At 36.0% G+C, this 26,265-nt stretch overlaps 2 protein-coding genes and 1 pseudogene across 6 annotated transcripts; 1 reads left to right on the forward strand and 2 right to left on the reverse strand.

Annotated features, from left to right (window-relative positions):
* The first annotated feature begins 7,150 nt into the window (after window positions 1-7,150).
* On the forward strand, window positions 7,151-10,228 carry LOC128295423 (uncharacterized; annotated as a pseudogene).
* Window positions 10,229-14,695: 4,467 nt separating this feature from the next.
* On the reverse strand, window positions 14,696-19,195 carry LOC108459720 (myosin-binding protein 2-like). Of its 4 annotated transcripts, none has more exons than XR_008286091.1 (4): window positions 18,209-19,195; window positions 16,794-17,989; window positions 15,359-15,465; window positions 14,696-14,844 (listed from the first exon to the last, which is right to left on the reverse strand). XR_008286091.1 is itself a non-coding variant. In XM_017759134.2 (3 exons), exons 1-3 carry the CDS (start codon window positions 18,792-18,794, stop codon window positions 15,457-15,459), a joined length of 1,791 nt encoding a protein of 596 aa, XP_017614623.1. In that variant the 5' UTR covers window positions 18,795-19,195; the 3' UTR covers window positions 14,696-15,456. The 4 variants fall into 4 exon arrangements, 2 of the variants coding, with proteins under 2 accessions (XP_017614623.1, XP_017614615.1); XR_008286090.1 differs by having other exon boundaries at window positions 15,359-15,470; XM_017759134.2 differs by having other exon boundaries at window positions 14,696-15,465.
* Window positions 19,196-20,170: 975 nt separating this feature from the next.
* Window positions 20,171-25,589, reverse strand: LOC108470564 (probable LRR receptor-like serine/threonine-protein kinase At5g48740). Of its 2 annotated transcripts, none has more exons than XM_017771924.2 (16): window positions 24,932-25,566; window positions 24,168-24,711; window positions 23,632-24,083; window positions 23,439-23,556; window positions 23,290-23,358; window positions 23,125-23,193; window positions 22,977-23,045; window positions 22,808-22,879; window positions 22,651-22,719; window positions 22,326-22,561; window positions 22,042-22,247; window positions 21,677-21,803; window positions 21,511-21,579; window positions 21,126-21,315; window positions 20,925-21,057; window positions 20,171-20,732 (listed from the first exon to the last, which is right to left on the reverse strand). In XM_017771924.2, exons 1-16 carry the CDS (start codon window positions 25,005-25,007, stop codon window positions 20,514-20,516), a joined length of 2,718 nt encoding a protein of 905 aa, XP_017627413.1. In that variant the 5' UTR covers window positions 25,008-25,566; the 3' UTR covers window positions 20,171-20,513. The 2 variants fall into 2 exon arrangements, 1 of the variants encoding a protein (XP_017627413.1); XR_008285921.1 differs by having other exon boundaries at window positions 20,599-20,732; window positions 21,221-21,315; window positions 24,932-25,589.
* Between the last annotated feature and the right edge of the window lie 676 nt (window positions 25,590-26,265).

Genomic DNA, 26,265 nt, shown 5'->3' on the forward strand with positions numbered 1-26,265 from the left:
CATATCATTAGGGATTTCATATTTCGGGTGCTGGTCTTAAATGTCCTACCAATGGCTAAGGTCCTACATTTGTTGCGGATACTCCACAGCTCATGTGAGTAGCATCGTGTAGCTTACATTCCAACTCACAGCTCGTGTGAGCAGGCCCATTTCACAGCTCATGTAAGCAATGATGTAAAGGAAATGTTATGGTTATATGTTTAAGCATAATTCGTGTGGCCTTTCTCGAGTATCTGATGATATTCTAGATGGTTCATCGGGTATGAAAAGGAAAGGAAATGGTAAGTGTTCAAATGGAATGTACTATGTACTTATGAAAAGGAAATGGTGACCTAAATGAGATGAACAAATGAGCAAGTTAGTTGTTATTGATAATGCTCTAGAAAAACGTATTTTTATGTATTAATCATGTGTTTATTCTGAGCTTGATCCTACTAATTTGAGCTATTTATGTCTTTTTATCTTTTAGGGACTGATTTGGAGGCAAAAGAAAAATTAAGGGACAAAAGTGCGAATTTGGAGACACATTGGGCTGATATGCGACACGGAAAAAGATTGTGCCAAAAGTGCGGCGTGGAAGACACAAGGACTAAAAAGCAAAAGAAGAGATTTTATTCTATAAGACTCCATTTTATTTATATTAGGATAATTAATATTAAGATAATTATTAGGATTATTCAAATTTAGGATTTTATTTTAATTATCTTTATTTATCTTTAATTAAATGTATTTATCTTTTTAGAATTTAAGTTCAATTAGACTATCTCCCTAGCACTATAAGTAGGGGGTGAAATAACTCTATTTGGGGTTCATCCTTTTCTGTAAACACTCTCCCCCTGAAAGTCTAGGCTTTTGTTTCTTCATATTTTCTTTCAATAAAATCATCTTTTCCATTTTTATATTTATTTCCTTTTCCACCATTATCATGAGCCACTAAATCCTATCTAGCCGAAAGTTGTCAATATTCTCCAAAAAGGGTTCTTGAGGCCTAGAATCCATACTTAGCCTTCTCACCAAGTATTCATCGTTTCTCCGCACTATGGGCTGACGCTTCTGTCCATGGCCGTTAAGAATTAAGCTTTTCAGCATATGCAAAGGCAGCCGCTTCGTATGTTTTGGAAGGATTACACAGTCAGTTCGTTAACTTACTACGTCAGAGGTTGGCAAGCCAAAGAGACAAAATGGCGTGGGATTCGGCATTGAGAAGCGTTGATCTAGCATAGATTACTGGCTAGAGTCAGGTTCCCTAAAAATCGTAACTCTAATCTTTGGAGCTGGTGGTCGCAGGCGTCCTCTTCCACTATAACTGGCTTACTTGAGTTGAAGGGTTATTTAAAATCCGAGGATTGAACCCAATGCGGAATGAGACAACTGGAGGCTGGAATCTACCAATAAGAATTTCTTTTCCTTTAACTCTCTTTATTATTTTTATATATTCTCCATATCAATTTATGTCATTTATTTAATTTTGCAATTTCAATTTAATTTAAATACTATTTTTATTTTTCCAAATCAAAATTCTTAGTTCCGTTTTTTTTTTTGTTTTCAGGAATGCAAGTTTCTTGGCCAAGAAAATGTCCAAGATTTCAAGAAACGAGCATTCGTACAATCCGGTACTTGAGGATTCGACCTTACTTCCCCTTTACTATTATTTTTATTATTTTTCAGGGAATAGGATATTTTTGGTGCTCTCAACAACCGCATCAAATTTTGGCGCCGTTGTTAGGGATCGGTAACGTACTAATCTTGTTTTTTGTTTCTTATGACCAGATCTGTAACACCCCAATCCCGTGACCGTTACCGGAAATCGAATACGAGGTGTTACCGAGCTTACTTCATTTATTTCCCCTATTTATTTTTTTTTTTTGTTCCAGGCAAGCTGGCTAACTGTATCGTAGTCGCTTTAAAAATCATATCTTGAGTGCTGAAACTCGAAATCCAATTCCGTAAATTTTCTCCGAAACTAGACTCATATATCTATATGGGGGAATTTTTTTAGAATTTTTGGTTGGGCAAATTAGTACAGTTTATTCATTAAAGTCTCCCCTGTTTCAAGGTTCGACTACACTGACCTCTGTACCTTACGATTTAAATATCTCCCTGTAAAGGGCTTCAATGCCTATTCCGTTTGTCTCTAATGAAACTAGACTCGACGAATCTGTACATATAAGGCACGACCTCTAATTATCTCGATAAAATTTACGGTGAATTTTCTAAGTCGAAACAGGGGATCCAGAAATCGCTCTGGCCCTGTTTCATAAGAATTTAATTATCTCCTATCATACAGCTCATATGGTAGTTTCGTTTCTTCCATATAGAAATAGACTCATCAAGCTTCGATTACATAATTTATTCACTATTTAATTCCATTTCTACTATTTTTAGTGATTTTTCAATCTCACACCATCTTCTTTGTCAAGATCATTACTAAAGCAAACTATGCCTATTTTAGGATTTTTCCTTGATCTAACTAATAATTCATCATACATATTACAAATTATGACCATGACTAGCCATGCCAAAGGTTAATCATCACCGAGCATCTCCCTACTACACTATTACCAAATCATGAATTTAACACCGAAAATAATCAGCCATGACATATGGCATAATAATCGAGTAGGCCTCAACTAATACTCAACCAAAACCGAATTACCAAGACTTGTGTCCAAACATCATAGAACCAAATCCAACCGAACATTATGCCATTTTCGCATGGCTAAAGTTTACATACCAAATTTCAACAAAACATAATAGCCTATACATGCCGAAATGTTCTCCTAGACCAACTAAAAAGAAGATACCAAAAGTTGCTAGCCGGTGTGATGACTTAGATGACGGTCCGAGCACGCAAAAAGACGAGTCCAAGGAACCTAAAATAGGTGACAAGCAAACACCGAATGAGTATATAACTCAGTAAGTCATAAGCAATGCACTACCATCCATTAATAACATTATCACAAGAGGAAACAAAATGGAACGAGGCTAATTACTCCATCCAAACCGAACTATACCATAGTTCCTTAGACCTTTCGATTCAATCTCATACCAAGTTACACATTCACATTCCATATACTAATCAATAGGATATTTGAGGCATTTTTATACATCATTTTGTTTTCGTTACAATCATACAACTAAATGACCTTTCACTTATTCCACGATAATTCTTATGTACGTGACTTCAATTAAAATTGTCACATAGGTTCAAAACTTACCAAGCTCAACTCCAAATATAAACATAGCGCCTATTGGCCATGAACTCAAGGTACTTACCCGATCCGTTGTCCGTGATCAACTCAATAATGTCACACACTTAGTGTCAATAGTGATTCAAAAGCATATAGTGAGTCCGCACACTTAGTGCTATATAATCAACTCGCACACTTAGTGTTATATAATCAAACTCGCACACTTAGTGCTGTACAAATTTTAAACCCGCACACTTAGTGCCAATCTCATGATCATAAATGTTTATACCCGCACACTTAGTGCCGAAATCAACAACTCAATACATCTCACCTCTTTTCTTTTCATTCAATACTTTCATCACCACATACATACATGTATATAAATTTATCATTCCTTTCGGCATAATTACATAGACATTATGTCTATTTAAATCAATACAAAATATATGCTTAGTGACCTACCTTGTGTTGGGTAAAATAGTTCCAAGTCGGCTACTCGATGACCTTCGTCTTTCCCTTGCTTGATTCTCCTCCTTTAACTCCTTGAGCTTAATCAATAAATCAACTAGTTTAACCATCTTGCTAGACATTCATAATTCAATTACACATGCATATGTATGTTTGTATATTCGGCAACCATCCTCACTAATTACCCATTTAGTCGATTATACACATAATTAAAGGTAACATCACGAACGGGCATACTTATGTATATTTATATATATATATATATATATATACACTTCCAAATGGGCATCACAATTAGATTTAACACCACCTTCATACTCAATTAGATGGCCGAATGTATGTATATATATACAATGTCAACTATAACATCTTTTAAACACCTAATTTCATCTCATGAACACTTAATCAAATTTTCCTAATCTAGCATATATTTTCACATCTATTTGTAACATCATGTAAATTCACATATAACTACATTTCTTAAGTTCTACATCTTAATGCCCATTATAGCCACTCCCATGGTCTAAATCTAACAATCGGCAACACCTACCTTTTCACTATGTTAGTTGAATACTCATTCTCTTCTTAGTCCTAAATTCGCACTTCCAACAAATTAGCTTAACAATTCCAACTTTCATGCTAACATCCCAAGCAACTTAACACATCCATATAACTAGCATGCTAATAACATCAAGGTATCAACCAAAATTTTAGGCTCCTTAGCCAAATTCTAACTCTCCATCAACCCCAAATCCAACCATGAGATAGATAGAATTTAGACTCATCACCCAAAGGTTGTATATACTTCCAAAGATACCCTTGAACATACCTTAATCTAGAGGACCACCTTGGCGAATCTTCCTTCTTCCCTTCCTCTAGTCACGGCAATTGCAAAAGAAAGAAAACATGAACACTCCTTCTTCTTCTCAAGTCACGGCAATGGAGAAGAGAGATGAGCATTTTTTCTTTTTCCTTCTTTACTAACATTATTTTATTTCCAATAACCCAATTTCTTATTATAATATCTAATTAAACATATGTATTGCCCATCAACATTCCATCTTGGCCGCCACTATAAAGAAATTGGGCAACTTGACATGCAAGTCCACCTTTGTGTTAACATGCACTAATAAGCCATTTAAAATTAGCCTATCATATTTCACTATGTCTCATATTGATCCCTATTTAATAATTTCTCATGCAATTGGCAAAATTAGAGAATGAAACTTCCACATACTCATGTACACACATAATAAGCATAGAATATAGCAATTAATTATTTTTATGACTCGGTTTTGTGGTCCCGAAACCACTTCCCGACTAGGGTCACACTAGGGCTGTCACAAGATCTGCTCCAGGAACTCTTGCGTTTGATTCGGAGATTGAAAAGACTGCGAGAGCTAATCGCAAGGAAACAAAGCTAAGAAAAAAGCAGTCAACGATGGTTAGAACTCAAAGCAATCCACCGCCAGAAATCAGAATCGACGACGAAGCAGAGTCTAGGGTTAACAAAAACCCTACTCAAACTTTTGAAAGCGAAAAAGTCAAAGTCGATTCCCCTGAAGAAGTGTTTAACACTAGGGTTGACGAAAACCCTAATTTAGCACCTCAACCTATGGCTCAGACAATTCAGCAACTGGCTGAAACGCCGACAGAACAACCGCCACTATGCATCACGTATCCTACTATGGATACTGATTTTGAATTAAAGTCAGGCTTGATTCAGCTACTGACAACTTTCCGTGGATTACAAAATGAAAACTGCCACAAGCATTTAAAAGAATTCCATATGGTTTGTTTGAGCATGAAACCACAGGGGGTAACTGAGGATCAAATTAAATTACGTGTTTTCCCTTTTTCCTTAGAAGATTCAGCTAGGGAATGGTTATTTTATTTACCTCCTAGATCCATTACAACTTGGGCTGATCTATCTCGCTTATTTTTTAACAGGTTTTTCCTTGCATCACGAGCGGCTGAGTTAAGAAGAGAAATCGTGGGCATAAGGCAAAAAGACGCAGAGACTTTGTACGACTATTGGGAGCGATTTAAGAAGTTGTGTGCAAGTTGCCCACAACACGGTATAATGGAACAGTCTTTGCTCCAGTACTTTTATGAAGGCCTAAAACCCATGGAAATGAATATGGTAGACGCCGCAAGTGGAGGAGCGTTGGTCAATATGACTCCACAACAAGCAAGAGACTTGATCTCCACGATGGCTGCAAATTCTCAGCAATTCTAAGCTAATCCTGAACCCCCTAGAAGGGTTCATCAGCTAAGTAATCCAACCTTAGAAGACAAAGTTGATAGAATTGCTAATATTTTAAATTCTCTTGTTGCAGAAAAAGCAAAGACAGCCCAGTTATGCGGAATATGTGCTACCCCTGAACATACAACTGATGCATGTCCCAATTTGGATGATGATACTATGGCCCATTTAGATACTGTGGGAAATTTTCTTGGGCCACCACAAAGGCGATACGACCCTTACGCAAATACCTACAACCCAAGATGGAGGGATCAACCTAACTTAAGTTATGGGGCCAACCCACGATATAACCAACCATACCAGAACCAAGTTCCACAATAGCCATGAGATTCAGGTAATTTTCTAGAAACTTTGGTCAATAAATTAGCAGCTAACATGCTTGATTTTTAACAGAAAATCGAAGCGTCTATAAGAGAATTGACCACGTCAATTGAGAAGATAAACTCTCAAGGGAAGCTGCCATCGCAAACAGAACCAAACCCCAAGCAAAATGCAAATGTAGTAACGCTGAGAAGTGGAAAGGTGCTAGAACCAATTCCTGGCAGAAATCTTGGCCAAGAAAGTGCCTAGGAAAAACCCGAAAATGATGAACAGGTCCCAGCGAAACCCCCACTGCCGAAAATCCAACCTCCATTCCTAGGACAATTAAATCAGTGTCGAAAAAGTAAGGAAGACAAGGAGATCCTCGAAACATTCAGAAATGTCGAGATCAATTTACCACTATTAGATGCCATCAGACAGATTCCGCGGTATGCCAAATTCCTCAAAGAGCTTTGCACCAACAAACGAAAACTAACAGGTAATGAAAAGGTAAGTGTTGGTGAGAATGTTTCCATGAAGCTACTGTGAGAAAATACCGGTTAAATGCAAAGATAGGGGTATGTTCGCTATTCCATGCAAAATTGGCCATTTAGGAATTAAAAAGGCTATGTGTGATTTAGGGGCCTCCATAAATGTAATGCCTTATTCTATTTATGAATCACTTAACGCAGGTTTTTTGACAAAGACAGGTGTTATTATTCAATTGGCGGATAGGTCTATTGTGCATCCCGAAGGAGTCCTCGAAGACGTCTTGGTAAAAGTTAATGAACTTATTTTCCCTGTAAATTTCTACGTAACAAAGATGGAGGAGGACAACACTACTAAATCTTCAGGCCTCCTGTTGGGCGGACCCTTCCTTAGTACTGCTAGCACCAAAATCGATGTCTGAAGCGGCACTCTTGCGATGGAATTTAATGGGGAAATCGTGAAATTTAATGTTTACGATGCCATTAGCCATCCAAGCGAAATCTTGAGCGTAAACCGTGTCGACATGATTGACTCATTAGTAGACGAGACTTTTGAGTCAACTTATGAAGACAAATCTGAATATAGATCTGATGATTATGAATTTGTTAATACATTATTTTCCCTATTAGAAACTAAACTTCTACCTTCTGTTGTGCAGGCTCCAGATTTGGAATTGAAACCACTTCCCGCGCATCTTAAATATGTATTTTTAGGAAAAGGTAATACCTTACCCATTATAATTTCAAATAAACTCTCTAAACCCGAGGATGAAAGTTTGATCCAGGTACTAAAGAGTCATAAGGAGGCGATTGGCTGGACCATTGCTGACTTGAAAGGGATAAGCCCTTTAACATGCACCCATAAGATTTACTTGGAGGAGAACACGAAACCAAGGAGAGAGGCACAAAGACGTTTAAACCTAATATGATGGAGGTGGTAAAAAAAAATAATTAATTTGCTGGATGCTGACATCATCTTCCTCATTTCTGACAGTAGATAGGTAAGTCTGGTACAAGTCGTGCCCAAGAAAACAGGCGTGACAGTAAAGAAAAATGTTGAGGGTGACTTAGTACCGATCCGAGTGCAGAACGGGTGGCGTGTCTGCATCAATTACAGGAAGTTGAACGTTTATACTAGAAAAGATCATTTCCCTCTTCCTTTTATAGATCAAATGCTTGAACGTTTAGCTGGTAAAACTCATTTTTGTTGTCTTGATGGATATTCAGGTTTCTTCCAAATCCCTGTTGCGCCAGAGGACCAGGAAAAGACCACTTTTACATGCCCTTTTGGTACATTTGCATACAGAAGGATGCCATTTGGACTTTGCAACGCACCAGCTACTTTCTAGAGATGCATGATGAGTATATTTTTCGAATATGTAGAAAAAATTATTGAAGGTTTTATGGATGATTTTACCGTGTATGGAAACTGTTTTACTGAATGCCTTGAAAACCTTACGATAATTTTGAACAGGTGCATAGAATTTAATCTTGTCTTGAACTATGAAAAATGTCATTTTATGGTAGACAAAGGTTTGATTCAAGGTCATATAGTCTCATCTAAGGGAATTGAGGTTGATAAGGCCAAAATTGACATTATAAATTCTCTACCATATCCCACTACTGTTAGAGAGATACGTTATTTTCTTGGCCATGCAGGATTTTACAGGCGTTTTATAAAAAACTTCTCAAAAATAGTTGAACCATTGTGCGAGCTGTTGCAGAAAGACAAGAAATTTGAGTTTGACCCAAAATGCAAAGAGGCTTTTGATACACTTAAGCAAAAGTTGGTAACCGCCCCTATAGTACAAGCACCAGACTGGAACTATCCCTTTGAAATTATGTGTGATGCAAGCGAACGCAGTGTGGGAGCCGTATTGGGACAAAAGATAGCCAAGGAGACTCATGTCATCTGCTACGCCTCAAAGACCCTAGATGCTGCACAAAGTAATTACACAACCACAGAAAAAGAACTTTTAGCTATTGTGTTTGCTTTAGATAAATTTCGATCATATTTATTGGGATCTAAGGTGATTATTTTTTCTGACCATGCAGCTCTTAGGTACTTGATCGCAAAGAAGGAAGCAAAGCCAATGCTCATTAGGTGGATTTTACTGCTTCAAGAATTTGACATCGAGATTCGTGACAAAAAGGGGTGTGAAAACCTGGTGGCCGACCACTTGAGTAGGATAAAAACTCCATTTGATGATGTTCCCATAAAAGATGAGTTTCCTGACGAAAGCTTATTCTCAACCGAGGTTCACTATCCGTGGTATGCAGACATAGTTAATCTCTTAACCACAGGATCGTTGTCCACTGAGTTAGCTCAATCCGTAAAAAACAAGCTTAGACGCGAAGCTCGGAATTACATATGGGACGACCCATACTTGTGGAAACATTGCTCAGATCAGATAATACGACGATGTGTTCCAGAAACTGAGGTAACCTCTATCCTTGCTTTTTGTCATACAGAATCTTGTGGAGGTCACTTTGGCCCTAAGCGGACAGCTCACAAGGTATTGGAGTGTGGGCTATATTGGCCCACAATCTTTCGCGACGCGTTTAACTTTTGTAAGTCTTGCGATAAATGCCAGCGTACAGGTAATATCACTAAACGAAATCAAATGCCCCTATCCCCGATTTATGTATGTAAGATTTTTTATGTATGGGGCATTGATTTCATGGGCCCCTTTATTTCTTCGTTTGGAAACGTATATATACTTCTTGCAGTAGACTATGTTTCTAAGTGGATAGAAGCAAAGCCTACTCGCAATGATAATGCTAAAACTATTGTGGAGTTTCTAAAACAAACTATTTTTTCTAGGTTTGGCACACCTCGAGCTTTGATAAGTGATCGTGGTACCCACTTTTGCAACAAGGTCATGGAGGCATTATTCTCAAAATATGGAGTTCATCATCGTATAGCAACAGCCTACCATCCCCAAACGAATGGCCTAGTAGAGGTTTCAAACAGGGAGATCAAGTCAATTTTAGAAAAAACAGTTCGACCCAACCGTAAGGATTGGAGTCTTCGGCTCAATAACGCGCTTTGGGCCTATCGGACGGTGTATAAGGGACCAATTGGCATGACCCCGTATCGACTTATTTTTGGCAAAGCGTGTCATCTACCATTAGAGTTGGAGCATAAAGCTTATTGGGCTATTCGACAATGTAACATGGAGTTAGAGCCCGCAGGGTAGGCAAGGAAATTGGACATTCAAGAATTGGAGGAAATTCGCAATGATGCCTACGAGAATGCTCGAATTTATAAAGACAAAACAAAGCTGTTTCATGACAAAAATATAGTTCAGAAGAATTTCTCGGTAGGACAAAGAGTTTTGCTTTATAACTCCATATTAAAGCTATTCTCAGGTAAGCTTCGATCTCGATGGCAAGGACCTTTTATTGTGACTAAAGTATTTACGCATGGTGCAGTTGAAATAGAAAGTGAAGAATCAGGGAAGCGGTTCACAGTCAATGGTCAACGGGTGAAGCAATTTTACAAGAATTTCTAGGCCCACACGGTCGAGGTCAGTTAGAACCATCTTTCAAGGCATCGAGCTAATGACGTTAAACAAGCGCTTGTTGGGAGGCAACCCAATTTTTTTTTTTTTATTTTATCTTATTATTTTATTATTTATTATTTTCAGATATTAATAAAATTCTCTTCTTTTGTCTAGGTAAACCGAAGCAACAATAAGGAGAACTCATTACCATAATGCGCGAATGACAGTAACTACACGAGGAGTTCTTCTAAACGTTTCTTCTACCTATTTATTTATTTATTCCACATCGAGGACTATGTGGTTTAAGTAGGGGGGAGGTAGTTGTTCATGTTGTTTTAGCTGCTGAATTTTTATTGTTGCTGCTGGTTTGGTTGTTGCTATTGTTGTTGGCTCACTATTTTTTTGGAATATCTTGCCTCTTTTCATGCCCAAGAATTTAACCATGACTTTGCCACTGTTTGACTTTCATGCATGATTCTTGCCTTCTAGGGAAGTTATGATTTTTCCTATAATTGATGCCATCTCCACTGTTTTATTTTTATTAGGCTAAAAAAAATTATGATTAATGGAGTTAACTCTATCTTGCTTTTTGTAAAATTAATCAAGTTTAATCTAAAGTGAACACTTAAAATGATTGCATGCTTAATTAATGTTCATGGCTATTAGGTGATTATTGAAACTTGTTATTGACACTTAAATTGTTTTTCCCGAAGTTCTCAAAATTTTAATTTCATTGTTAATAAATTTTCCGTGGTTATGAGTACAACTTAGAACGTGACTGACTGGGTAACCGGGGTAGGGTGCTTGGGTTGTCATTCTACTTCGCGTCAAAAGGTTGTGTGACGTGATAGTTAAAGCTCCGCTAATCGAAATTAATTCTTAAGAATGCGTTGGGCTGAGTAACCGGGGTTTGGTGCTTGGGTTGTCATCACTCTTCGCGTCAAAAGGTTCGACATGTTCTTAGGAAAAATAAAAAATAAAAAGTATGTTGGGCTAAGTAATTGGGGTTTGGTGCTTGGCTGTCATCACTCTTCGCATCAAAAAGTTCAACATACATACACACATACATAAATAAAATAAAATAAAAAGTAAAAAAAAAAAGAAAAAAAGAGAAAATATATGTAAATAAATAAAGTTTGGGACTAAGGAAGAAACAAAGAGGGTGTCTTGGTAGGTTTAGTAATTCACCTAACTTCCATGAAATAATTAAAATCGATTTTAATTTTTGTGTGTATTAATTGGAAAACTTTTTCTATTTTACCTAAAGCAAGCTTAGGGTTCTCTTTATTTTTTATATGCATTTTTAACTATTTCTTATAAAACTTTGGAGTGGTATTTCTTTTATGGCAGAATCTAACTTTCACTGTGGATAGGAACCATACTTGAGGGCAAGCATGAGCTAAGTAGGGGGAATTTGATAATGCTCTAGATAACATATTTTTATGTATTAATCATGTGTTTATTCTAAGCTTGATCCTACTAATTTGAGCTATTTATGCCTTTTTATCTTTTAGGGACTGATTTGGAGGCAAAAGAAAAATTAAGGGACAAAAGTGCGAATTTGGAGACACATTGGGCTAATATGCGACACAGGAAAAAGATTGTGCCAAAAGTGCGAGCGTGGAAGACACAAGGACTAAAAACGCAAAAAGAAGAGATTTTATTCTATAAGACTCCATTTTATTTATATTAGGATAATTAATATTAAGATAATTATTAGGATTATTCAAATTTAAGATTTTATTTTAATTATCTTTATTTATCTTTAATTAAATGTATTTATCTTTTTAGAATTTAAGTTCAATTAGACTATCTCCCTAGCACTATAAATAGGGGGTGAAGTGACTCTATTTGGGGTTCATCCTTTTCTGTAAACACTCTCCCCCTGAAAGTCTAGGCTTTTGTTTCTTCATATTTTCTTTCAATAAAATCATCTTTTCCATTTTTATATTTATTTCCTTTTCCACCATTATCATAAGCCACTAAAACCTATCTAGCCGAAAGTTGTCAATATTTCCCAAAAAGGGTTCTTGAGGCCTAGAATCAGACTTAGCTTTCTGCCAAGTATTCATCATTTCATCAAGACTACTGGCCGATTTGCCCGTCCATGGCCCTTAAGAAGTAAGATTTTCAGCATATGCAAAGGCGGTCGCTTTGTATGTTTTGGAAGGATTACACAGTCGGTTCGTTAACTTACTGCGTCAAAGGTTGGTAAGCCAAAGAGACAAAATGGCGTGGGATTCGCCATTGAGAAGCGTTGATCTAGCATAGATTACTGGCTAGAGTCAGGTTCCTTAAAAATCGTAAGTCTGATTTTTGGAGCTGGTGGTCGTAGGCATCCTCTTCTAATATAACTGGCTTACTTGAGTTGAGAAAGGTTATTTAAAAGCCGAGGATTGAACCCAAGGCGGAATGAGACAACTGGAGGCTGGAATCTACCAATAAGGTTCAAGGCGGAATGAGACAATTGGAGGCTGGAATCTACCAATAAGAATTTCTTTTCCTTTAACTCTCTTTATTATTTTTATATATTCTCCATCTCAATTTTCGTCATTTATTTAATTTCGCAATTTCAATTTAATTTAAATACTATTTTTATTTTTCTAATTCGAAATTCTTAATTCTGTTTTTTTTATTTTTTCAGGAACGCAAGTTTCTTGGCCAAGAAATTGTCCAAGATTTCAAGAAACGAGCATTCGTACAATCCAGTACCTGAGGATTCAACCCTACTTCCCCTTTACTGTTATTTTTATTATTTTACAGGGAATAAGATATTTTTGGTGCTCTCAACGACCACATCAGTTATAAATGAAATCATTTGAACCATGTATAAATGCACTAACTTGAGTATTTGGTGATGTTTGGTGATGTTGTATAGGCATTGTGCCAAGCTTATGGTATTAGTTGGTGTTATAATTATGCTATTTACATTATGCAAATGAAATGGTAAGTTGTGTTTATGTTATACGAACTTACTAAGCATTAAGTGCTTACGTAGTTTCTTTCCTATGTTTTATAGATTATCGGTAGCTCGATCGATTTGGAAGCTCGTCAAAGATCTATCACACTATCCAACATAAATATCGGTAGTTTTTAAATGTTTTAGTCAAGGTTATAATGGCATGTATAGGTGGACTTTTAATGTTATTTTGGTGAATTTTTAGTTGGGATTTGTCGTGTATAAGTTATGGATGTTATCTTGGTTTGACAACATTTGATGCCTACTAGATTGTGTTGTTGTAGTTATCTTATTATACATGTTTTCGAATGGCTCATATAGTATGTTTTGAAGTAGCTTGATCATGTTTAAACTATGGCATGTTTTGAAAGGTATTGAACTAGTAGTTGATGAATGGAAAGTGGTAAAATATGCATGTTTAGGTAAGTCTTGATGATTGCGTTTGAGGTGCCTTGAATGGCATATTGGTTAGTTGATTTAGGACTCTTGAATTGGTCATTATATGTATGTTTTGATAGGGTTTTGGTGCCTTGATTATGTGTACAAAAGGCTTAAAGGATTATGCATGAATTGGTGTTATGAATGGCTTGATTTCAGGCAAATTTTAGATCCACGCGGCCTGAGACACAGGCGTGTGACTCAGCCGTGTGTGGCACACGGTCTGGTGACACGACTGTGTGTCTCCTATAAGTTCCTTTGTATGCAAGTCAATGAGTTACACGACCTGGCACGCGGCCGTGTGACCCCTGAATCCAAATTTTTGCAACTTTTTCCTAGACTTACCAAATGTTTCTAATTTGGTCTCGAATTGTTTCTAAATTACTTCTAGGGCCTCGAGGGCTCAATTTAGGAACTATATGTATGTGAATGGTTAATAAAAATATTAAAATACTTGAATATTATCTCTTAATTAATAAAATGAAATTCGGTAAATTATGATATCATCCCATCCCACCAAAGTAAACTTAATTTTCTCAAGATTTCAATCATTAATTTTCAAAACATATCAACTTTCCCATCAAAGAACGATATTCTATTAGAATCATATAATACAAAAGCACCAAAAGTAGCGCCTAAATTCGGATGAAATCTCAAAACTTGTTTTTTTTTTTTTCAAACATGTATTCTTATATTAACTTTTATAAAAGTTTACAAATAATTCTAAATAATTTTTTTATCAAATTAATAATAATGATCTCGAATTTAAAAAAAAATAGGTCATAAAATAAATCTACCGTTACTTGGGTACAAAACATTGCATTCACTTTTTGGTGAGCATAATATTTCCAGCTAAGGTCCCATTGCTAAGGGTGGGTTGGTAAAGGCCGAAAGCAAAAAGCTAAGAACTTTAAGGCTAAGACATCCTGGTGCGCGGTTGGGTGCGTGGCAAGCAAAGGACATTGATTCATGTCTTGGTTTTCAGGCACATGAATGATGAAAAGATATGGATCAAGAAGAGCCATTCAACCATAATAATTACCTAAACTTGGGCACACATATGCATCCAATTCCCTTACTTTCGACTAATAAATAAATAAACTATAATTTTAACATTTATCATTACAGTTTAGGATTCAAAGTCACAAATTTTAATCATTATGACTGCTATAGTATTAGAATCAATGAACTACATCTTCACCTATGGTGGAATACTTCACTTCTAATCCTGAAATTACAAGGTAAAAGCTTAAGTCGACGTGATCCATCGGGGCTCAGGCAAATAAACAAAGTCAACCATGGAATATAGTCCTAGCTCCCAACTACATTCTTCTAATCATAAAGATTGCATCGAGAAGATGGTGACCACATAATGTCAACTTTTCTTGTCCTTTTCTGTTTGTACATTTTCCTTTTCAAAGTATAATTAAATCCATAGGCAGCTCCTTGGCCTAACCCGTTGTACTCGAAGCCAAGAAAGATGACAAACCAGTGATCAAAGTTGGCCTTTGATTATTTATTTATAGGTGGGACCAACATTTGAGGGGTCAACCAGAGACAACTTTGAAGCTACCCTAATTCAATTGAAAGTAACATAATATTTAAAGGTTTACATACATTTTTTTCAGCAGGCAAGGCATCAAACACCCAACTAAATCAACTACCTTCCACACGCTAACTTCTATGTTTTACGGATTTTACCGACAACTTACGAACTAACTCAAAAAGGACTGAAGGCAAACCTTGGAGCAATTGGGATGATTTTTCCGAGCTGTGATAGCAACTGTACCTGGCTTAGGCACTATCATCGATTTTGACCAATGCATTTCACCTGCGTCTTTTAGTGGAGCTGAGCTGATAGTACACGAATGGTTGTTAGCAACTATGAAAGAAATGGCTGAAAAAACATGACACAATTCTGACAACAAGATTCATGCAAGGATTACAGTTGTTCTCATTTTCTGCAGAAGATTGAATACTAATTAAACCCGGTTCTAACGACCTATATAAAAGTCCACCAACATTCAAGGCAACAAAATCATTTAAACTCTTTCCCCTTAGTTGGAAGTTCACATATAAATAACAAGAAAAATCTCAATTTGAACATATTAAATAGGTAAGCTACATGAATCCACCTAGAATCCAAATTTCTAGTCCTCTGCCAGTTGTAAGATATAAAAATTATCAACAAACTTGTTATTATATTACTCCCATTGTATTAACTTCATATGGTTGGTCCCTTTTAATTCACCAAAGCAACAGCTTTCTTATGGATGATTTTTAAATGAAAAAAACAGCCTTAACATCATCCTGACAGCACACAATTTAGGTGACTTTGGAGGTGTTTTGACAATAAAAACCAGATATTATCTCGAAAACAACCCGAATAATGGAAGGTTAAAATATTCGCATAAGAAGCTCCCCATAGAGAAGGACCCTACACTTAATGATATTGGTATTAGACCTCAAACAACATCCATACTACCTAAACAGAAGCAACTGAAGTAAGTCCTAAGCAAGGAATGATGTATAGACACCTAAGTAGTCAATAAGTTCTGTAAGAAAATAGTAGTGGAAAAATGAAAAACAACATTCTTCAAGATATATTTTCCGATCATCATCATCATGCAATTGACCAACAGAATTATACTTGAAGGAAGAAATGACTCTTTGGGATCACACAATATTGATTTTCAAAGAGTATTTTTTTCACTCCAACCCCATGAAAGCAAAAAAAACACTCTTGAAATGCGTTCACAGATATGCTACTAAGGAAATAATAATAAATATGGCAGTATCATGCAACTGATGTTACGGAAAATTGCAACAGTCATTTCTCAATATTTTTATGCTTAATAAGTAGGGTTACATCTGAAAACTATGGTCAGTTTTGTCTTACACATACACTACGTTTACTCGGTTGACATTCACTCACTTGAGTTGTCCACTTTTCATGCAGATATGGAACAATGATTTTACAAAGATTCTGTATCGACACAAATTATCATGTTTTTGTTGATTGTATAGAAGAAAAACTGGATTCTTGATTTCTCCCTGTCAGGAGCTCAAAAATGGAAATTTGATGCAAGCATAAGAGCAGATAGCTAACAAGCATGCAAACAAAAGTTACCCTTGGTTTATAAAATGATAAACTGTCAAATTGAAATGTAACACTACCTTAGAGGATGGAGATAAAGGAGGTAAAGAAGTCTGTTGAACAGGCTCCTTTAGCCGCTGAAATTCTCGAAGCTGCTTCACCTGTTCCTTGATGAGTTTCAATAGGATATCTATCCTTTCCCTCTGATCGGCAGAGGAAGTCAGCTTCTCTTTTTCTCCTCCAACTATTTGTAGCCTCTCTGTAAGGTGTTCAATTTCAGCATCAATCTCCAGCCTCTCGTTACTGACTGCAGAAGAACTCCTCTCTAAGTCATATAGAAAGGTTTTGTGGTCTGATGCAGAACCAATTGGCAGTTTACTTTTTTTACTATTCTCCTCCTTAGGACTTTCTTTGTTATCATCAATAACATGGACATCATAAACAGTTGGTTCCATATCAAATGTGGAATTGTGTAGATTTCTGCCTAGTGGCTCACCAAAGTCTGAATTTCTCTCAAGCTCATCTACACTTAAAGAAGTGCCACCAGAACTTGGGGCAGTTTTTCTTGTTATTGCTTGGCATACTATGGCATCATCATCATCATCATCTTGTCCCTTTCCTTTCCCAGTTAAATTAACAACCACAGTATGACTTAATTTCTCAGATGATGAAGTCTGAAATTCCGAAGGCCAACTAGAACCTTTTCCCACTTCATTCTTCCTGGTGGATCCACTGTTTCCCATCAGCAACGGATCTTCACCTAATCCAAGTGAAACTGAAGGAATTTGTCCCCCTTTATTTGCATCATGTCGAAAAAAATCACACTCCTCTGGCTCATCTCTACGTGTATCCATCTGCCTGTAAGCTTCAACTTCTTTCTCCAAAAGGTGATTCTCCTTCTCCCTCCCGACAAGGGCCTCTTTTAGAAGGTTCATCTCTTCTTCATCATAAGCAAATTTTTCTTCTATTATCCTTTGATATTGCATTGCTTCCATTTCTATCGATGCCTTATCCTCTTGAAGACGCAAAATCATTGCCATAGCTTCATCAGCAGCAGAAGCAGAAGCGGCCCTTTCTTTCTCCAACTCCAAATATAAAGCAGCACATGCAGCTTTTTCTTCTTTTATAGCTTGTTCCAATATTTTGATCCGATTTTCCCCATCTCCAGTAACCTCAAATTTTTCATTAGTGTTACCTTTTCCCTCTCCACTGCTCAGTTCAAAACCATGCCAGGTTGCCTCACTCAAATCATTGCCAGATTGAGTGTTCTTATCATCTAAAATGGCAGGTTTCACATAGGTCAATACAAATGTAATGCTAATAAGAGAAGATCATCATTTAATAGTTCAATATTCAATAAAAACTTCATGTCAATGAATGATTCCTTAACTTACTAAAATGGTTAAAAAATAATCATAGAACCTCAACCAGTTTCAGAAGCAGCAGTTAAACTTCCCATAATGCAAAGATATCACATTAGATACGTTTTACTTACCAGGAAAACAATCTTCTATTCCACTAACTAGACCCCAATTTTCAATCATTGTTTCACCTCCATCAACAGAAGAAGCATCTGCAACTGAGAAATTAGCAGACTTTCGATAGCCAAAAGCAGCTATCCTACCTCGTTGAACTTTAGATTTATGCTTCAGATATATACTTTTCTTTCCCTTGGTATCAGAATCACTCTTTTTTTTATTCACTATAGTTTGCAATCTTAAACCTGAAGGTGAAGTAGGGCATGCTTCACCCAGCAATTCAATGGACTTGGCATCCAAATCCCAGTCTTGATCGTTGAACCAAAGTAAGTTAAGAGGGAGCCTATTGAAAGGCAGTTTAAGAGCAGAATGAATGTTTGTTACTGGGAATTGAATGAGAAGGTTATGCCAGCACAGGTTGCTATTTTGGTACCCAAGAAACCCAGAACAAGGACAAGGCAAGTAAAGTCCAAAAACATGATAAAGTTTCCAAGTGAAAAACCCCAAGGTTGATCCACAGAGAAGGACAAAAGCTAAAGCAAGGCCGAGAAAGGCTCTTATAAGACCAATTAAGGTCCACGAAGTAAGTGTAGGGGAAACCATTACAACATGAAGAGCTCAAGAAAGGCAGAGAAATGGAACTCAAGTAGTAAAAGAAATACAATAACAACACGGAATTGATCAAACATCATGAAAGATAATAGTGAAGTTCAAACTCAATGAAAATTTCCAGCTGGAATTTTCTCGGCCCTGGGTTTTCCTGGAATGGGAAAGTGGTTGACTGTCTTGAAGAAAAAGTTGAAATTGGAAACCATCGCCGCCTTTCACTTCTTGTCTGATGTTTCGGACAAAGATTACAGCTGTGTTTTTTGGAGAGTCCGTTGAGACAATATCAACATTTTCTTTTTGTTGAATCTCAAGACTTGTGTTAATGTATTAACATTTTTCAGTTTTCGGTACAATTTGCGTGTATTCAATATCAAATCAATTCTGCTATTATGCTCAACTTTAATTCTTGTTTTTGGAATATCAGTTTTAACTTCAATTATAATTGTAATTATGCTATTAATTTTGTATCATACATTTATTTTTGATATTTTTTGAAACATTAATTTCATCATTTTTTAAAAATTGATATAATGTTATATATGTAATCATATATGTTTACCGTATATTTTGTAAATAGTAAAAATCAATAATATTATTTAAATCTGGACTAAAATTTTAAACTTTTATAAAAATCAAGTTAAAATGACATATAAAAATATAAAATTAAGATTAAAATTTTAAAATTTATAAAAATTAAGTTAGAAATGACAAATAAAAAGTATAAAGATTAAATTCAGGGAGGAATGAAGGGTAACATTCTTATGATAAGTCTCCCTGAAGAAGGAGGAGGTACGGAGGGGTAACAGTCACAATTACTTAAAGCATTGAAGTTAACAGTAAAATTTAACTTTTTTTAATATAGATATTCAAATATAAATGTTAGTATATAACTTTTCAAATATATAAAAGATTAAGAATTAAATATTATCATATGTTTATATTCAACAATAAAATAAACTAATTCCAACAATATAATATAGTAGAAATCAATACTGACGAATCTTAGTATTAAGTTTTGAGTATTTAATTAAAATATTTAAAAAAAGAATTGATAGATCTAATTAAAACTTTTTATAACAAAAAAATGTTTGGAGCATTTTAATTAGAATTTTAAAAATTTTAAAGATTTAATCAGAATTTTCATAAGGAATAATTATTTTTAAAATTTTAAAACATAATTAAAATTTTCAAAAGCTGGCCTCTGAAACCAACAATCATCATTCAACATCTTCTTTGTCGGCTATGCTCTAATTAACTATTGAATAGTCAAAATTTCTTTTCTTGAATGAATAATAAGTCTATTACTCTAATAATGTCATCTGAAAGCAAATAAATTATTTTTTTTCTTTCTTTTTGCAAGAACAACAGCATTTTTCCGCAGGAGAAATAATATAGCAGTCATTTTTTATTATTGGATGGTTGCTTCAAAATCCAGTATTTAGTTGAATACCAAGCCCCACTCACTGCTTTCAATTGATTTGCACATGTTGCAGGGACAGAAACATGTATGAAACATTGTGTCCGAACATGTTGGATGGTTTGGCAAGTTTACCCAAAAACACTACACGACACTATTATTGCTTGCCATTGACAGAATAGATACATATAAGCAGTCTTATACGATGTCTGTTTTTGAAACAACTATATATACCTCATCTCGTTTTAAATAGTGGGCAGGAAAAGTTTTCAAAGTTGGAATAGGGTTGATGTTGGTTAACCTGAGTGTCCCAAAGATGCAAGATATGCAAGCTGAAGACTGTAGGCTTCTTTCAGCTCACCCAACACTTGTGCAATAGTGGGTCTCCGTGATGCATCTCTTTCCACACACCGTACGGTGACTAAGGCTGTTTTTCTCATGCTTTCGACATCGAAGGTTCCCTTTAAGTTGTCATCCACTATCTCCAATGCACCTGCCTGCAAGTACGGCTTTGCCTGCGTTTAAGTCAAATATGATCCAGTTGCTTAGAGCTATGTTTCAGGATATTGTATTAACATGCTTAAACTAATTAGCCTTCTTCAATCCATGACTCTCCAGTTAGTTGACAAATGCAACAACATCACACCTTCATGCTCCTTTTCATACACAAGAATAAGAAATTAAAAGGAAAAGGAAATTTTGGTTACCCATAGCGCTAAATTGAAGGAATCTGGAGTTCCGGAATGAGTCAGTGGTTCTCTTCCGCATATGAGCTCTAAAAGAACAACCCCAAAACTATAGACATCACTTTTCTCAGTCAGTTGTTGGGTGGAATAATACCTGCAGTTAATAAACGACATCAATGATGGTGTGCGGTGCCGTAAAGGCACAATTTAAGGAAGACATACTCAGGATCTAGATAGCCAGCAGTGCCCTTGACAACAGTGGTCACATGAGTTGCATCTGCCAGAGTTACTTGCTTAGAGAGGCCGAAATCGCAGACCTTCGCATTCATCTCACAATCCAAAAGGATGTTACTGCACTTGACATCACGGTGTATGATTCTTGGATCGCTCCCATTATGCAAATAGTCCAGCCCTTCCAAACAATCAAGGCTCAATGATCAGAAGCAATAAAATGATAATAGCATTTATTATGCCAAAAACATTGGACCTCCTGCTGTTTCCACTTATAAATGTGAAAGTGAAACTATACCATTTCCGCAAACAAATATGGCATAAACTCTACACATTCCCTTAAGGGATTCCTTTAATGCTAGACAATTAGACATACCTTTTGCAGCATCAACAGCTATTTTCAGTCTCCGAATCCAGCTTAAAGAAACTTTTTGACTATTCGGACCTGAAACAAACATCAAGAACAAGCTATAACGGTTTAAAGGACATGTAGCTAAAATTACAAAATGAAAATGTTAAATCTTTTATTCAGGAAAACATACCATACAGGTGATCTGCCAGAGATCCACCTGGTAGATACTCATAGACAAGTATCTGATGCTTCAATTCATGACAAAATCCTTCCAAGCTCACAAGATTTTGATGGTGAATTTGTGATAAGAGATGAACCTGCATGCAACCCTACGAACAATGAGGCAACTTTTGCAGGACCGATGTGACTGAAAATTAGATGTAGCAAGAAGCCAAACATCATACATAAACTAAAGAATCAAGCTCCAAAACATTAGATATAATAGACTGCATAGAGTCCTCCATTAAGATCACAAATAGAATACTAAAAAAATTAACGAGCTCCTACTGCTTTATGGTTAAAGAAGAAAATCATAGAGAATTTTAGATGATAAACCTCGTTAATAAAAGAATCAGCTCCCAATTGAGTTTTATCAAACCGCACTTTTACAGCAACCGGTTTGCCATCCGATAGCTTTCCGAGGTAGACGGATCCAAAGCTACCGTGGCCTATAACTTCCTTAAAGTTATTTGTAGCTGCTTTTATTTCTTTGTAGGAGAAGATTCTTGCTGCATTCCAATTTCGCATATCAATTGCTGCACCTGATATAAGAAAAATGCGTGTATAAGAACCATGTTGCTGATTTCACGGTAACAACAATGTGAATAACTAGTACATACTTGTGGTATATGTGGCTTCAGTTTTCCTCTTATTTATGTACAATAATACTAAAAGAGAAGTAAGGAGTAGAGCAAATAAGGTTCCCCCAGCTGCACCAAGTATAATTGCTAAATGCCTATGCCCCCTGTGCTTCCTATTGGTAACAACAGTAACTTGTGGTGTCTCAATTGAAGGATTTGACGAGACATCATTGCATGCCATTGTCGAGAAGGAAAGACACAAGTTTCCTGATGTTCTGTATGGAAGTTTATCTATCACGAACGATACATGAATAAATAGCTAGAGCCTAGAGAATAAAAGGAGAATATTATATGAGTGCCATACCTAACTTCCAAACTTTCTCGATTCAAAGATAGGGGAAGGGTACCTTGAAGTTTGTTGTTCTCCAGATTCCTGGAGAACAGAGAACACAGTTTTTCATCAGGTGAAACACAAGGCTGCGCTACGACAAACAAACTGCATATTTATCAAAGTCACTTACAGTAGATGTAGATTTTTTAACTCTCCCAAGCTGTCTGGAACAATTCCTTGTAATCTGTTATTATGCAAGTCCCTTACATGTAGAAAAATAATAACAATAACAATAATGCAGCATTAGTTCAATTATCGTTTATCATATAAAGAAATAACAACATAGGAAAACAGCTTACAGAACTCGAAGGTTAACCAAGCTGCTTATATCAGAACCAAAGGATGTAAGCTGATTGAAACTCAGATTCCTGAGAATTTAGTCAAGATTATATTATTAGTCCTGCTAGAAGATACGGTAACGGGTGAGTACTTTTTGACAGACATTACAGTTTCTCAAGGTGCTGCAGGCTGCCCAGATTTTGTGTTGCTCCTGAAAGTGATGTGTTATGCAAATTCCTGAAAACCAAATCACAACATTTAGCAAGTGTTTATTTTGAGGATACCAGCGATATTAATAGTAAAAGAAACATGTTGCACAGCAAAAGGCATTACAGTATTTTAAGATCCAACAAGTCACCAAACGTTGGACTAATTGACCTCAAGTTGATGTCCGAAAGGTCCCTAAGATGATAACCCGGTATGAGTAGTTCTCTATGGTAAGACTAAGAAAATTACAAAGTAACAGTTTAATAGATACATACAATGATGTTACTGTACTTCCTTCACATTCAATATGATCCCATGGGGTTGGGAAGCATGGATCATCTTGCCACCCAAGATCAAAACCGGTAGCCTGCTCAATAACTTGAAGTGCTGAAACTGTAAGTTCAGGAAGAATGGAATCAGCACTAGACAGCAGAAAAAAACCATCAGATATACAAAAGAAAATGTTACCTGTAGTTGAGGAAGTCTCAGGTGGGATATCAACAATTTCGTAAACCTCAAGCGCATTAATTTGAGGGTAGAATATGATGCTTCTAAGTGCAATATCCAGATTTATGATTCCCTTCTGCTTAAAATATAGAGTACTGGCTTCTGAGGATCTTATAGTGAATTCTGATAGCTCAACGTCCCCGTTGATTAATATATCAAAAGAAGCAGACACAGGAAGGATGCTGGCAAAGTAGAGTACAATGTAGTAGTCCCCCAACTTATCTAGAGGTAAGTTATAATGTAACACATCCTGTCGTGCGAGAACTCGAGCAGTCTGCAACACATCCAAAGGAGGGCTCTCTTTTAGACTTGACAAATTGAAGCTAAGAGGAATGTTGAATCCAGGCGAGGCATGGAAGGGTGTATAACTTTGGTCAGCATCCCAAATGCGGTCAAATGGGTCTACAGGGTACCTGTTTAATTCAAGTTAAATCACAGATATCCTGATACACAAAACAGAATCCTTATATGGATAAGGAATAATGAAATGCTTTTACCTCAAGGACCCGTTAGTGTAACCACTATTAATTCGATAACTTTTACGAAGTGACTTATTGGTAATATCATCCATGCCACTTTGGTAAGCGCCTCGAGGAAGTGGTCGAACTTCCAGTGATGAAATAACAGGAGCTCCACCATCTGGAATAGCTTGCAAGCAAAATGAGAGTGTATCCTTACTCACTGGCCATAAGAACTCGTCGATCCATGGATCTTTGTGGGTTAGGTTCACTGTGTTAACTATAGCTCTGCCAAGAGACACCGAGAAAGCTGGAGGTTTCTCAAGTCCATCGTAGTTCTTATACACAAATTGAGCCCTCACAAGAACAATGGAGGACATATTCTCTACCGGTAACCTATAGCAATTGCGGCCTCGAGGTTCCGGGAAAAATCGAAGTGCAATGCTGGACGAGGAGGAGGTACCTTCAGCATACTCAACGGTAGTTGTGTTGCCTGTGGTTATGAATGTATCATCTGACACCCATTTTATCTTAGATGAATCTACATAACTCTTTGCTCCACCACAAGATAAGCTCAAGAAACCTGTCTCACAGAAAATCAAATGTAAATCCAACAAATTCAAAGCTTCAGCATTCTGTTTCTAACATTTTGTTAGATCATGCTGTTCCATGGTGATATGAAGGTCAGAGCTTTACAAGCAACAAGAAAATGATGTTGCAAATTAAGAACTAAAGCAAATGTAGCAAAAACAGGCCATTATAATGAGAGAAAGAATCCAAAAATCGAAACAAATTATGCATACCATCTTGATCACAGAAAGCAACAACCCAAAAGCCGAAGAATAACGTGAAGCTGACCCAGAAGAGCTTCAGGGCCATAGAATCCACTAGCGTCCTGAAATGAAGGAAATTTCTTAGTCCCTTAAACCCTTAATGGAAGGTTAATGGAATGGGATTAAAGGGTAATGATTGAATTTTGTCTCAGAAAGAAAGTTAAGGCATGCAAGTAATGGAGGGGATTAAAGAGACAGGTGATAATGATAAAGGGGGTGGCAACACTGGCATTCATTATTATGGTTCTGGTTTGGTGATGATTTCTTGGTATGGTATATAATATATAGGCACTCCAACGCCACTGACAGTAGCAGTAGTTGAAAGCAAAGCAGCTGAAAGAGCAAGGGAAAAAAATGGCAGCTGCTTCCTCTCTCTCTTTTTTCCTTGTGGACCAAAGTCGTTAAAATTTCAACTGGAAGTGGAAACCATGAATCATGTTATATCTTCTTGGCTTTTCGTATAATTTCGTTTTGGGCATTGCATTGAAAGGAGAGGGGGGAACAAAAGAGTTACAGAAGATGCCACATACATATTGTGTAGTGAATGTGGAATTAAATTGAAATAGGTGGAAATGTAATGCAAAGGATGGTTAGCGGACCCGCCTGAGTGCAATTATCACCTTTGCTTGCAAATTAATTTCCCACTCCCACAAATGTATCTTCTTCTTAAAGAAAACCAACCTGCTTTTTTACTTTCATAACCCAAAAACTCAAATATTGGTTTGGAGGAACCTAAAGCAAAATGCACCAATGCCATGCATTTAGAAACTCTTTTTTTTTTTTTTTTAATTTTGAGTATACTGTGTGATTGATAAAAAAAGATTAGATTTGAAGCAGCTATGATGAAATGTTTGAAGTTCTAATTTACTTTTAGATTAAGCCATGTAGAGGAAAATGCCTTTTACTTTCCCTTTTTGGTTAGAAACCACATTCATCTCCTTGTAAACTAATTGATATCACTTTACCCTCTTTCTTCCTTTCTTTTTTCTTTCGACTTACATCTTACAAAATTCATAAAAACGTAAAATAAAATAAAATTATAAAAAAATAATAGTTACACGTGACAACTTTCAATTTAATTTAATATTTTTCTCATAAAGAAAAGATAAAAATCATAAAAGAAATTTATTAAAATATGAAAATATTAAATATTAAAAAATATAAAATTGATATAAAAATATAAAAATATAATAAATTTTAATAAATTATAAAAAAATCATTAAATTAATAAAACATATTTAAAACATTATAAAAGCTTATTAAAATTCTATAAAAATCATAAAAAATTAAAATTTATATAAACT

This window comes from Gossypium arboreum, chromosome 7, assembly GCF_025698485.1.
Source record: "Gossypium arboreum isolate Shixiya-1 chromosome 7, ASM2569848v2, whole genome shotgun sequence".
Classification (NCBI taxonomy): domain Eukaryota; kingdom Viridiplantae; phylum Streptophyta; class Magnoliopsida; order Malvales; family Malvaceae; genus Gossypium; species Gossypium arboreum.